General features: G+C 40.2%; 1 protein-coding gene across 9 annotated transcripts in view; it reads left to right on the top strand.

Annotated features, from left to right (window-relative positions):
• The window catches only part of Nebl (nebulette), a 392,277-nt gene that overhangs the window by 193,784 nt on the left and 184,127 nt on the right, over nt 1–14,366 (top strand). For 6 of the 9 annotated variants that reach the window (XR_003953725.1, XR_003953726.1, XM_006497556.4 and 3 more), the window contains exon 4: nt 11,149–13,713. Coding sequence is in view for 1 of the 9 variants with exons in the window: in NM_028757.3 (NP_083033.1) it covers nt 11,149–11,256 (108 nt within the window). In the remaining 8 variants the exon portion in view is untranslated. Of the gene's footprint in view, nt 1–11,148; nt 13,714–14,366 lie in introns of those variants that run through there. The other 3 variants (NR_156125.1, NM_028757.3, XM_030252125.1) reach the window with 2 other exon arrangements.

Here is a 14,366-nt window from a genome sequence, read left to right as displayed (position 1 = left end):
CCCAGACTTCCCAAACCTTTGAGATTGTTAAGTACTTATTGCATTTCCTTGTCAGTTTTACCAAGAAACACGGCGAGTGGAGCAGGCACACAAATCCAGCACCCTCACCTAATAACCTGTGTACATTTGACTGTTACTGACTTGTCTACACTGAAAAAATAAAAAGAATTTGTGTTCCAATTTGAATATTTCAGCCTGGCTGAGCCTTTCCTGGGACTGGAATGAAGAGGTCTCAAGTAGGGGAGTGAGATGCTTATGATTGGATGAAGTTAGATCTAATTTTGAGTTTGCTCTTTAATTAGATGCTGGCCCAGCTCATTACATTAAAAATGTTTAATTCCTTATTATATTTTTTTGGTAGTGTTTCCAAAGAGTCTGTGAGCCAGAGCATTTCAGCTAAAGGACAAACAATCGGTTCTTAGGGTGGGTTTATTGGGATGGGGAGAAAGTGCTCTCTGTGCACGTGTAAGGAACCCACCAGAACAACTAGGTGGGCATGGTGATGCGGGCTTGTAGTCTCTGTGCCCAGGGGACAGAGATCCCTGTGGTTTGAGAGGCAGCTAGCCTAGCCTAGTCTGTGAGCTCTAGGCCACCCACTGTGAGAGACTGTGTTCTAAAACCAGCTTGGATGGCTCCTGAGGACCAATAATGGTGGCCAACCTCTAACCTCCACCTGTACCTACAACCACATGCAAGGTTATTTATGGTCCATCCCATGTTTTTAAGATGATTCATTTTGAAAAGTGTTTCTGTTAGTATACATTAATTATACATGAAAATCATCATGATTGCAACATTTTCATTATTGTATGTTGTGAATTTTAATCATAATTTTTATGTGTGGTCCATTATCTAAAATATTCCTGATGGAAAACAGTACCCCACCCCCAATTTGTCCTAAATAAATACGAAACAGGGAGCTATTTGAGCTGTGTTGACCCTTGAATACCGAGAGTGCTCCAGGAAATGGTATTTCAGAGCATCACTCTACACGTTACTGTGCTCTGTAGTGGGCCCAGGGCTTTCCAAGCTATCGTTCTGATGCTGTAGTTACATTTGCCTTTTAAGCTTAAGTGCTAGGTGGGGGAGATCAACACCATTGATTTCACAATATTTTTCATGATTTCACAACCGTGATGCGGAGCCTTTTGGTTGATTTGATGTGGGGTAGGAGAATCGGAGCGCGATTGGATTTGCTGGAATGAGACTTTTATCTTGCCCAGACCTCCTCTTTGGCTGGGGCTCTCAGGCCAGCAGGCCTGGCGGGGCTGTCCTCTCTGCCGCAGCCCCTGCTCTTTGTGTGGCTGGTATCCATTTCCACGGATATGGTTTGTTACCTCTATTTGCACTATAACTAGAAATTTGATAAGGTTATGTGCCTGTCAGATGATTTAGATGTCATCGGGTGCAGAGGAAGAAAAGCAGTTTTGACAAGTCAGACATTCTCGCCAAGAGAGGGGATGAGGATGACCTGCTGGGAGGAGGGAGGACCAGCTCTTACGGCCTCACTTTCTCTTTTAACTTTAGGTCACTACTTTAACCTCTTTAATTTGTCCCTTCTTAAGTGGAAGTGACATGGTGACTTCTGGCTTCTATCTAAAGGGCACTGAAATGGAGTCCTGCCTTGGAGGGGAGATGCTGGCATTTAGGGAGATCTGACTTTGAGTATTCTGATAAAAACATCTGGGCCTGGGAACTTTATCTTTGGCTGAAGCTGAGATTAAGGTCTTAGGATATGGGGTTTATTAATGCCAGTGTCTGTTCGCACACGTGTGCCATGGAGAGCCTGCATTTTCTTGTAAGCCAGCCTCCTTTATTTTAGGGAGAGGAACAAGCAAGACGCTCTGTAGAATAGGCTCGCCCGCTCTCCTGCTTTGCAGTCAGGGCAAGGACTTCCAAGTGGTGACATGGGGGTGAGTTCTAACTCCTGGTTTGTCCACAGGACAAAGGGCTGTAGAGCCTTTGATTCGCTAGATCTAACTTTTCTAGGGCCCCTTTGCCCTTAATTAAGTACCATCTCTGAGTATTCTCAATCTCTAAACCCTTCTACAGAGCACACCGAATACATTGATTTGTTTTGGCAGCTATATCAGGAGGAAATTCCCCATTCTGCAAGTTGTGGGTTAGATGGCAGTGACCCCACTGGAGGGTGGCACATCCTCCAGGTGCTGCTGCTGGAGCTGTATTGAAAGTACCTCTAGCATTCCACAGCATGGTTTTGTGAAGTTACGTGACAAAGGTAGGTTTTCAGGCATAACATGTCTGTCTTGATAGGGTTTCACTCTAGCCTGAAAGCATAATTCAAAGAAATAGCAAATTTACATTCTGGGTAGCTTTGTTTGAGTTTATTTAAAGGACTGAAACACACACAATTCTCATAATAGCTCTTGCTACTGATGTGTTGATGGTGCTGACAAAGAGAAAACTCAGAGCAGATGGTTTCCAAACAGTAGGACCACCTGGCTTGTTGGCAATGCCAACATATTCCTGTTTCTCAAATAGCTGTATCCTCACTTATGTGGAAATGTTTGAGGTGGCGTGCCCACGAGCTCAGGCAGTGTGGTATTCCAAAGTCAGGATTATTCAGTGAAGTAAAAACACCCATGCTGCTGGGCAGTGGTGGCGCACGCCTTTAATCCCAGCACTTGGGAGGCAGAAGCAGGTGGATTTCTGAGTTCAAGGCTAGCCTGGTCTACAGAGTCTTCCAGGACAGCCAGGGCTACACAGAGAAACCCTGTCTCGAAAATCCCCTGCCAAAAATAAAAATAAAATAAAACAACCATGCCACCCTCAGACTGACCCTCTCCCATTTAGAATACTCTTAAGGGCATCACTTTTTTTCTTTCGCTTTGTAACTATATAATCTAGTTCTTTATTTCCACATTATAAGGCAAAGAGAGAGAGAGAGAGAGAGAGAGAGAGAGAGAGAGAGAGAACAACAACAACTACACCACACACACACACACACACACACACACACTATTGATTCTTGAGATGCCTATGATGGAAAATAAAGCATTTAAGTCCTCCTGGAAGATTTCCATAGACATGCAGTCACTTAGACCCTCACCTACCTAGATGGGACATCTCTAAAGGAGACAGGGGAAATACTGTAGGTGAGAAAAGTTAGCAATCAAGCCACAGATTGGTATGGTAGCTCTTCTCATAAAATTAACTATCAAGCTTGGAATTTGCTCCAGTTATTTGGTATCGAATTGTTCCCTGTTGAAATGCTGCATGAACCTGCAAGGCTGCAGTCATGTCAGAGTTTTGCTTTGAGATTGGCCTGCTGGTTACTTACTTGATGCATAGCCATTGGGCATCTAACTAGTAGATAGAGTCAACACTGGCTAGTGACTACAGCACATAGGAAAATCACTTAAGATATTGTTTTTAAAATATTTTAAAGTCTTTTAAAAGAAATGACATAGAGGTCATTTTGTTGAAAGCCTTTGGAAAGAAATATTGGTGTATTTTCATTAAAACTTTATTTTCCTTTAAATGAGACTCCAATGTCTACGACATCTTCAAAATGACATCTTGAAGATGATGGGATGGGTCAGCAAAGACCTCGGGGACAGCAGGTCTCAGCTGGGATCTGTGGTTCTACTACTTTGCTGGCAGTACTTGCTTTGGATGGTAGCTAGTAAACCTTAGGTTCCTATATTAGGAATTTGAGTTGCATGTGACACAAAATTCTATCCTAATTATCTCAAAGGGAAAGAAAAGAAAAGAAAAGAAAAGAAAAGAAAAGAAAGGAAAGGAAAGGAAAGGAAAGGAAAGGAAAGGAAAGGAAAGGAAAGGAAAGGAAAGGAAAGGAAAAAGAAAGGAAAGGAAAGGAAAGGAAAGGAAAGGAAAGGAAAGGAAAGGAAAGGAAAGAAAAGAAAAGAATAACATGAAGGAAATGAATCACAAGGTCTATCTAAGCAGCAATATGCTTTCTAAGCTTTCTGCAGTGCGGTAGATCCGAGGCCATCAAGACAGAACAGGGAGCTTGCATCTAGCCTGGTGGGTTCTGGCAGTGGCAGGCATAGCTATAGATGCTTACAGATATTTATTTCTTAGGGTTCTAGCTACCAGAATGAGAGACTCCCTCTGTGCTGTGCATTTTAATTGTTAGGTCTTCTAATCTTGGTGACTTGAACTAGCTTAGCATGCATGATGGTCTTTGAGTCAGTCCATGGTTAGGGAAGTAGGCCACAACAAAAATGGTGATTCCTAAGAAACTCTGGGTAGATGGAGTGAAGGCATAGGATATAGGTTTTAGGTGGACCCCGAATAGGTTTTCATGTATTTCTCATGTATAAAAAAATGACAAAAGAGGACTTTTATAGAGTGATATTTTTGTTAAAGATTAAGCAAGATAGCCAAGTTCCTAGTACAATGGCTACTACCTTCAAGTCCTTAAATGGCAGTCACTACAGCACAGCTAGGTGACCTCATGCTAGCACCTCAACGCTGAACCCAACCAACATGAAGCCTTTACCATTATCTATCAAGCTAAGAGACCACAATTCTTCAACATTTCAAGTACACTTAGTAGTTTCTTTCACATGGAAGAATGGAATGAGTGCGATATTTCTAGTTTAACGTAGAACTTTTAAATTATTGGTCAGATTTTCTAAATTTATATTGTGAACAAATTTTTATTTTAAGAAATTAGGCTTAAATATTTTTCCATTAAAGTGGCCTCAGAGATCCGTCTGTGTGGTTAAAACTGCCAACATAGCAGTCTTCTAGCACTATTAATGTGCCCTGTGCACAAGGAGCATAATTCTTTTAAAATAATTTTACTTCGCATTAGTCATCATTTGCACTCTTAGGGGTTTGTTAACCTCCTTATTTGGAAACTCAGAAGCATGTTTTTCTGTTGATGAATACTTTTTGTGTTTGCCTGATGGAGCATGCAGGTGGAGGAGGGCCGTTGGGAACGATGTTAATGGCATTTTCAATCTGTTAGGAGTAAGAGAGAGGATGGACTGTCACTTTCGTCAGCTGTGATCCTCAGAGACTAAGCACGGACACTTTTCCTTGTGAGAGCTTGTGTTATTTTGACTATTTGTATACTTTTGCTTGATTCCTTGCTTACTTTGCTATCTTTCCTCATCACAGTTGGAATTTGGCTCGTGTTTTAACTTACTAACTTCTAGATTCACAATTTCCTAACTGGAAACTACTCATTTCCTGCCTTTATAGCTCAGAATAGATAGATAGATACTTAAGAATGTTTCCTGTTACAGTTTCTTATTCTGTCCCTCATTTAGCCATGTATATAGTAAACTTAGAGTTCAAATGATTTATTAATATTTTATGCTGTGTGTGTGATAAACTCTTGGTATTCAAAAGTCATAGTCATGTAGCTGTTTAAGGTAAAAAGTGGCTGTCTAAATAGTTAAGATTTGTGTCTAGAAGCCAAAACTCAAATGTTGCCTAAATTATTAAATTCTACATATTAAGTTCTTGGTGAAAATATGGATTATGTCTATTTAGGCACCGGTTTCCTTCGTCAGTGTTAGTGTGCTTGTTCCCTTGTTTATTTGCTTTGATGCACCAGTTTCATTAATACTGTGTTTTGGGCATTGGTACGCCATACCTGCTCTGCACTAATTGGCCATGTGGATGATCGTTGCCTTCAGCAGTGACACAGCAGAGCGATGTTGGTGGTGATGTGTGGGCTGGGTTACACTCGGCTCTGAGTGAGTCTCCTTGTCAGTTTGTGACACCACCAGATCTATTATGGGCAATGAAGGAGTTGAATTTTACACGGTGCAGCTTGTCTGTCTTGTTCTTGTCCCCTACAAACTGCTCACTGGGTCTCAAACCCATCCCTACCTGTGCACAGAACATTGTTATACCTCGTCTGTGTTCAGTCTAACATTTTCCAATTCAGCATTTTAAAAATTCTCAAGTAAATTGGGAAATAATGTCATTGAAGTTGCCAGAGTGATGGGGTTTCTGACCTTTGCTAGCTCCATGGCGTCAAGCCTCCCTCTCCTATAAAATGGGCCAAAATGCATACTTGCCAGTGTTTACCTGAGACAATTTGTAAAGAACATTTAACTATTTATTTCTATTTTGAAGAAAAGAGGAAGAAGATGTAAGGAGTTAGCAGCCAATGGCACAGTACCCACAAATGGCAGTGTGTGTCACCTGGATGTTTAATCTCTGGGATGTTTACAGACCACCTGCTGACATACCTGTCTAATCTGTACTCCTATAGTATGAAAAGTGACCAGTACAGAGCCTGGAATATAGCAGAAATCACTAGATGCACCATCTCATTTAACTTACACTCAAAGGTACCGTCAGTATTTTATTGCAATCACCCTTGTTTTGTACTTGAGGAAGCAGTCTCAGAGAGGTTAAGTATCCTGCCTGAGGTCACACAGCTAGTAAGAGAGCAGCTGAAGCACATGATGAGTTTGCCCATGGCTGAGTCTCTTCTGTTAAGTGCTCACACATAGTCAAATATCTTGCAAATGATCATTATAGAGCTGGTGAAGAAATTAATTAAAATATTATATGTATTTACATCATTATATATTTATATTACTTGTTTTGTAATAAAATATAGGCTTACCTTTTGTAAAACGAGACTCCTGAGTCTGATAAAGTTGGATGTCAGTACATGGAGACCTGAAAAATCTGCAAACATCTCCAAGTGTCTCTATGATGTTATAAAAGGTTAATTTGAAGCTGAGAATTCATGGAAATTGCTTCTAATGAATTTTGATTATGTTTAGAAAAGGTAATTATAACTTTAATTTTATTTAATTAATCATACATTTACAAATTATAGGATCAATTTATAAAAAGCAAATTTACCTTTGAATTCAATTCTTTGACTCAGTATTTGTTAAAATTAACTTCACCTTTAGTCGGATTTTCCTTTGTAGTGCTTATTTCCCATAGAGCATGGTAGGTAAGCCAGTGTTTTGCATTCTAGGCTTTAAAAACACAAGACCAGGACCAAATAGTAATCAATCGCGAAGTGGTTCTTAAGCCTCTAATGTATGCACAGCATCAACAGAGGAAGCATATGGCCCACATCCACCAGCATCTTAGAGTCTACTGAAGTGCACAAGTCAGTACCTAGCTGACGACACTTTACAAATCAAACTCAGAGTTGTGCATGCAGTTTTATGACACTACATCCCTTGCAATCTTCCCTTGAGCAGAATGTGATACATTTATGTTGTCTGGGAAGATGGTGGGATTGGCCATTGATCTCATTGTATCCAAAATGAGATCACAAGCAGAGAACCATGAATCAGTAGTAAATATGCCCATAGGCATTCAGCTTCTATTAAGCATATTCCGACAAGCTGCTTTAAGGCTAAACTGCCTTTCCCTTCTGCTTGCCCTTCTGCCCTGGTCCATTGTGATACACTCCTGGGTCCCCTTGAACGTCTGCTTCCCCTCATTAGCTCATGTTTGGAATTGGCTTTATAGAACACCCTTTTGTGCTTTTGATTTTTTTCCTCCTGCCTTTAAACCTTGAGTTTCTGCTGTCAAACATTTCCATTAAGATGAAGTAACTTAGAATGGCTGACTTAACTTTCTGTACCTGGAGGTTCACTATCTAGGTCATTTCTTTTGCTAGTGAGTGAATCAATCTTTATTATTCTGTGCCTGATTTTTATGTCGTGTCCATGTATAAAGTGTATGAACCTGTGTACTTTAAGTCTATGTACACAAACATGCACATGTGTGACCATGAATACACGTGTGCATGCATCTATATCCATATATCTATACAGATAAACACTCAGAATGCCAACATATGGACAAACATAGAATATCAATATTGAATAGAATTTTGAAATAACATTTTAAGTTACTTTGCAAAAAATTACTAAAAACTCAAATGGACTGTTGTATGAATTTTTAAAATTTGATATTAGAATTTCAGTATGTGTGTGTTTGTGGTGTGTGTGCTCTTGACAGCTATCTTAGTCAAGGTTTCTATTCCTGCACAAAACATCATGACCAAGAAACAAGTTGGGGAGGAAAGGGTTTATTCAGCTTATACTTCCATACTGCTGTTCATCACCAAGGATGTCAGGACTGGAACTCAAGCAAGTCAGAAAGCAGAAGCTGATGCAAAGATCCTGGAGGGATGTTACCTACTGGCTTGCTTCCCCTGGCTTGCTCAGCTTTCTCTTATAGAACCCAAGACTACAAGCCCAGAGATGGCACCACTCACAAGGGGACTTGCCCCTTGATCACTAATTGAGAAAACACCTTACAGCTGGATCTCGTGGAGGCATTTCCCCAACTGAAGCTCCTTTCTCTGTAATAACTCCAGCTAGTGTCAAGTTGACACAAAACTAGCCAGTACACCCACTTAACAAGATTGCACCTCTACCTGGTAGCTTTCCAGGAAGGCAAGGTCCTGAGGCTGTACCCAGAACTCTGCCTCCTCCTGTGTCCTCAGGACTGCTTGCTGGTGGAGGACCAGTGGTGAGGAGGTCCCCACACTAACTGCCCTGCCTGTGCCCTTGCTTCCCTCTTGTTCCTCTCCAGAGAGAGGCTGTTTGAATATAAGTCTATTGTGGTGCAGCTCTGATGCTCTTCCATGGGCATCCTGTCTCAAGAGCAAGACGGACCAGCATCCTCAGGATGTGCGCGCAGCGCCATCCCGCGCTACCTCTTGTTCCTCTGCTCTCCTCCTTTCTTCCGTTCTTATTGCCAAGCAGCCTGTGTAAAGGCAACTCCTCTTGCTCCCAACCCCTACAGGACTTACTGAAAGGGCAGCTTCTGTCTAGAGTTTCCTCTGCCCGCTGTATGAGTATGAATCCAGTGTTTCTGACACTGTCCCTGTCACTGTCTTGCATCTCTTCCTTTGGGATTCTTCGCTTCATATCGTTCATTTGACTTAGATTGTGTCTGTTTCATCTCTGCATGCTAACATACGCTCCGTGAGGTAGGGATTGTTGGCTCCTTTTTGAGGTGCTGTTTCCAAACATGAAACAACTCTTGACTGAGTGAATGACTAAATAAGTAAGCTTTCAAGGGGGGGGAGTCCTGAGAATGCCACTCCGTGGAGGCCGTTGTTATGTGTGGAATCCTCACGAAACACTGTTTTTGAGAAACAGTTGAGAAGACAAAAAGACCTGACATACAAGTTTTATAGCCAACGCTGAGCACGAGGGAAGAAAAGGCTTCTTTCTTTTTTTTCTTTTTTCTTTTTTCTTATCTTGTTTTGCTGGGGCAAGGGTAGCTTTTATGAGTCTTAATAAGTACTAGACTCAATGTGTCAGGTAAGATGACTCATAAGCACACTGTGGTAGCCGGTATTTTCAAACTCGGATGCATGTGTTCAGCTGAGGGTCCTGGCTTTCACCCCTCCTCATGTCCCTCGGGCAGATGCTGCACATGCAGAGCCATTTTATTTCCTGTTTGCGAGACAGCCCAGCGCTCTGTTCTCTAGGTTTAATGCTTGGCTTTCCTGTCTTTCTGAGGCATTTGTTGAGCCACTCCCATGATGCACTGCAGGTGCTCTGGTAGCTGGGTAGGATGTAAGTGGGTGGGAGTGTGGAAGAGACTGAGCTGACTAATGGTTCCTTGGCTCCCTGCATATAGTAAACAAATACTGGGTGGTCGGTGCTTGAGTGGGTGTTGAGAGCGTACCACACCATTAGAAAGGAAGAAATAGCTTCTAAAACACTGAGAACCATTTACAGAGAAGATTGCACACTTTTCAAACAAGTCACTTGAGTAGGCAGGCCCAAACCAAACTGTTCGTAGGTGTCTTGTGAACGCCTTGAGGACTGCTGGATGGTAATCAGTCCCAAACTTACAATTCCAGTGTTCAGTATCTTTTCATGCTCCCATTATCTTGCAACTGTATCTCTTACTGTGCTCACTACCAGCTAATCTGACCAGCTTATTTTAGATAGACTGAGACTGTGCCTTGGGCCTGTGTGTCTTCAGACGTGTGCTGTATACCTTCATGGATGCTGGGGGAGTGGGGTTAGAAGGCCAAGCTCAGTCAGCGTTTTTCTCCGCAATAAAAATATAACCATTTATTGGATCATTTATTTATGGCAATAGCTAAAGTAAAGATCTTAAGACTTTTAGGAATTTATGGAGGATATTAAGGAAAGCATGGAGAGAAAATGAGATATTCCTAAGCTGAAATTGATGATTTTCCAAAAATTTTCTATTTGTTTTTAATCAAGGTTTTAATTTTTTTCTTTAAAGCTCATCTGGCCAAAGAGAATCTTCCAGTAGCCTCGAGGGTAACCATATTTGACAAGAACTAAGTTTATAAATATGGGTGTCACTCAGTGAAAGAGTACCATACATATATCCTACTAAGAGAACTTTCAACCCTATTCAGGATCCGCATTTGCAACAAACCCATGAATTTATCAGATGCTATGATAATTTAACTATTAACTGGAAGATTTTAGTTCTGAATGCAGAGTGGGGATTGTATGGACTCGGAGCCTGTGATTGCAGAGTTCTTGATACTTGGGCTTAAAAACAAGAACATAGTAATGTGAACATCTAGTCATTAACAAAACGAGTACTTAGCCGATGTCCCAAACGGTCACTGTATGATTAACAGGAGACAGACTTCGTAAGATTTATCTGCAGCTGTTTCAGCCGCCAGGACACTGTAATATTAACCCCATTAAAAGGAAGTCTATTGCTCTAAGTTATTTGAGTGATAGGATTGAGCCCAGGGTCTGGCCTTGCTAGATAGGCTACATCCCAGTCTCTTCTTGACACCAGATGATCTGGAAACCTTGGTCCAGAAACCTTACTTTCTGAATGCTTGGATTATAGGGTTGTGCCTGCACACAAACATCTATATACCTCTACACACAGTGTACCAAGGGCCAGTGTGAGAAGCTTTCTAATTCTGAAGTGTCGCCTTCTTTATAAATATTTTTATAAGCATTTATCTACTAGACATCTGTCAGTAATAATCTATCAGTGAAATCATGCCCATATGGTTTGCTGTATGATGTAGATGTCGTTCGTACAGGTAGGGCTGGTTGGTTCATGTCCCTCCTCCCCAGCGCAGCCCAGGCTCCAAGGGTTGCATTTTCACTGAGAAGATCAGTACTACATGTATACTACTTACATATAATATCTAACAAATGGACACACATCGACTTTCCTCTCTCTTGTCAGGTCAAGTACAAAAGAGATTTTGAAGAAAGCAAAGGCAGGGGCTTCAGCATTGTCACAGATACTCCTGAGCTGCAGAGGCTGAAGAGGACCCAGGAGCAGATCAGTAATGTAGGTGCCCTTTTACTTGATGGAGAGGTGGCCCTGGAGTGTGTCTCTGGGTAGGAATGTGAGACTGAATGTGTGTGAAGCATAGCTGTTGCTGAGTGTGTCCAGTCTCCTCACAACGCATGCCAGCGTCACCTGTCAAATCCCAGGCCTCTGATCTCGTCACTTATCTATAGCCTACCGTCTATAACAGTATCTTCTTCGTATATTTTGAATATCTCCCAGCCTTCATATTTGGACAACATTAAATGTTTGTAATGAAAAAATTCTGATAGTTTTTCACCATGTGGATAACTATAAAGTTAACATATAGCTTGAGTATAGTTTAAAAAAAAAAGAAAGAAAAGGTCTTTTCTATTGTGTACATACTTTGTATATCTGTTAATCATATGTTACATCTAATTTTAGGAATAAACATTTGTTTATGTAGTTGTTTTCTTCTTGAAAACTACATCGTTTTAGTAATATATTTTCTGGAGTAGCTAAAACTGGGCCTGGAAGGAGTCTGAGGCACATTAGGACGTGACTCTCGCACTTGCTAAAAGGGGATATGCGTCCATCCTTGACTTTTGTAATTCATATGTGGGATTATATTTCTTCTAATGTATTGCATTAAATATGTCAAAATGCATTTTTATGCAAAGGAGTAGGTTTAATGTTAGATACCCAGAATGGAAACTAAAAACTGTGCATGGTATAGCAAACATGCAAAGCTACAACCACCACCATGAGATTGTGGATGTCACTGTCACAAGTATTACAAATAGACACACACATACACACACACACACACACACACACACACACACACACAGAGTATACAGATGCTATAAGTAATATAGCCCTAATTTCTAGGAAATGTTTATCATTAGCAGATGGATTTAAATTTACCAATAGTTTTTCACCATGTGGATAACTATATAAAGTTAACATATAGCTTGAGTATAGTTTAAAAAAAAAAGAAAGAAAAGGTCTTTTCTATTGTGTACATACTTTGTATATTTGTTAATCATATGTTGCATCTAATTTTAGGAATAAACATTTGTTTATGTTTATTCCTAAATAACATGACTAGGTCATGGTCATAAGCTACAGCATATATATGTAAATCTACACACACACACACACTATTTATAGATAGAGTTTAGCATCTTATTTTTTAAAAGTTCAGGGTCAGAACTATTTGGTGTTTAAAATGTTATCTCAAGGCCAGGAAAAGCCCCCCCCTCTTTTTTTTTTATCACATTCTCTATGATTTACCCATTGTTTGGTCTTTATGTGAACATTTTCTACTAGAGGTTTGTTTTGTTGTTGTTGTTGTTGTTGTTTTTTTCCTTCATTTAAAGAGACAGAGTGGACTTTTAGGAGCTGATGATAGCCACCCTGTCCCATGGTTTTTCTTAAGACTTTTTGGACTGCCGATAATGAGTAATAAAGATAATTATCTTCATTCTCCCCGTTCATTCTCCCCTGAAATCAAAAACCCATTCTTCCTTTAAAAGTACAAACTGGACATGCATTTCAATGACAGTTCTGCTCAGAGTTTTAAAATGTTATGCCAACTTCAGTTCTCTCTCAAATGCTCAACTAGCATAGAAGTTTATTTCTGAAAGAACTAAGCAACTCTTCTTAAGACCACCATGTGATGGATAACAGGAGGATTATAGCTCACTCAGAGGTAAGCCTTTTCATTTATGTTCAAATTAAGTCAGTGTTCATAAGTAATCAGAAAATAACTCACCTTCTCACGAAACTTTATCATTAGCAGGAGTATACTTTATATTCAATGCCAGAGGTCGTTTGCAGATCCATTCTTAACTATGCCAAACCCCTTATAACGCAGGTATGTATTAATCTATAACTGTCATGTTCATAGCAGCCTATACAAAGCAACAATAAGATATAACCTATGAGACAGACAATGGTCATTTTAAAAAGCATCTAATTTAGACCACAACTAATTTACTCCCCTTTTGCTTTCTCTTGGTGTTAGGTACTATAAAAATTACAGTATTAGTTCATTTAGCAATGATGGGGCTTATCAATTACAGTAAAGAAAAAATTTCACAATATTTCTGTTAAGCCTACTTCTGAAGAAGGGGAGCTGCAAAGTATTCTGAGATCTGATGAATTTATTACTCATTTATAAGACCATGACCCTATGGAATTTTCCAATTCTACACTGGGTTTTCCATATTACTTCAGGGTCTTTTGCCATAAGAAATCTGACTAGATTTGAAAAGTATCATGTTGGTTTTTCTTACTCTCTAGACCATTTTAATGTAAAGCCACCGAACAATACTAGGCAAAACCCCAAGCAGATATTTTTGAGTCTGACCTGCATTGTTTCTGTTTTGAGAGGAAGAAGTGAGCGAGACTCTAAATTGGGAAGATCCTATAATCTTCGTGCTAGAGATGGTTAGGTGGAGCTCACCCTGATGATTAGAAGAGATGAGATTTGTGAGTTGAGTTTTATATTAGACCCCAGGTGATGGGGGGACCCAAGTGATCATTATAGTCTATATTTTTCTTTTTGATCTGCTTTACAAAATATATTTCCAGTTCATTTTGCCTTTGGATATTTAGTGGCTCTTTCTAAGCTGCTGTTAATCCCCTCTGGACTGAGGAAAGTATAAAGACATGAAGCTGTGAATTTAATAACTCCTAGGTGTTTGGGGTAATGTGTTATGGATGAGTGGGCATTTTTGATTGCTTGTGTCTGTGTCTGTCACTGTTATGAAAATTTTTCAGACACTCTCACATTCATTTGTCTAGGAATTGAAGTCATTTGGAAATAGCTGCTCAGTCTGCAAATGTTACAGGGTTGTGGATAAAGTAGAACCTTAAATTTCAAATTTTGTATAATAAAAGAGATAAATGTGGGTTAGCCCTGCCTTCTTTATTTTGGTACCCATAATGACGGCATAGCGAACGTGGGAAACCCTTTAAGGACTAGCATTTAAAGTGGTTCTTCTACACTCCTCAGCATAGCTGCAGAAAGAAGAAAAGAGGTGGGTTTGGAATTCCCTTACCCATAGGAAAGAGGCAAAACTTGGCTTTTAAAATAAAGCTCTCATTTCCCTCCAGTGATGGGTGATGTTCCAGATGATGTC

The sequence above is a fragment of the Mus musculus genome, chromosome 2 (genome assembly GCF_000001635.26).
Source record: "Mus musculus strain C57BL/6J chromosome 2, GRCm38.p6 C57BL/6J".
In the NCBI taxonomy this organism is placed as follows: Eukaryota; Metazoa; Chordata; class Mammalia; order Rodentia; family Muridae; genus Mus; species Mus musculus.
The sequence above is the reverse complement of the archived record's forward strand: the minus strand, read 5'-3'. Positions and strand labels throughout refer to the sequence as shown.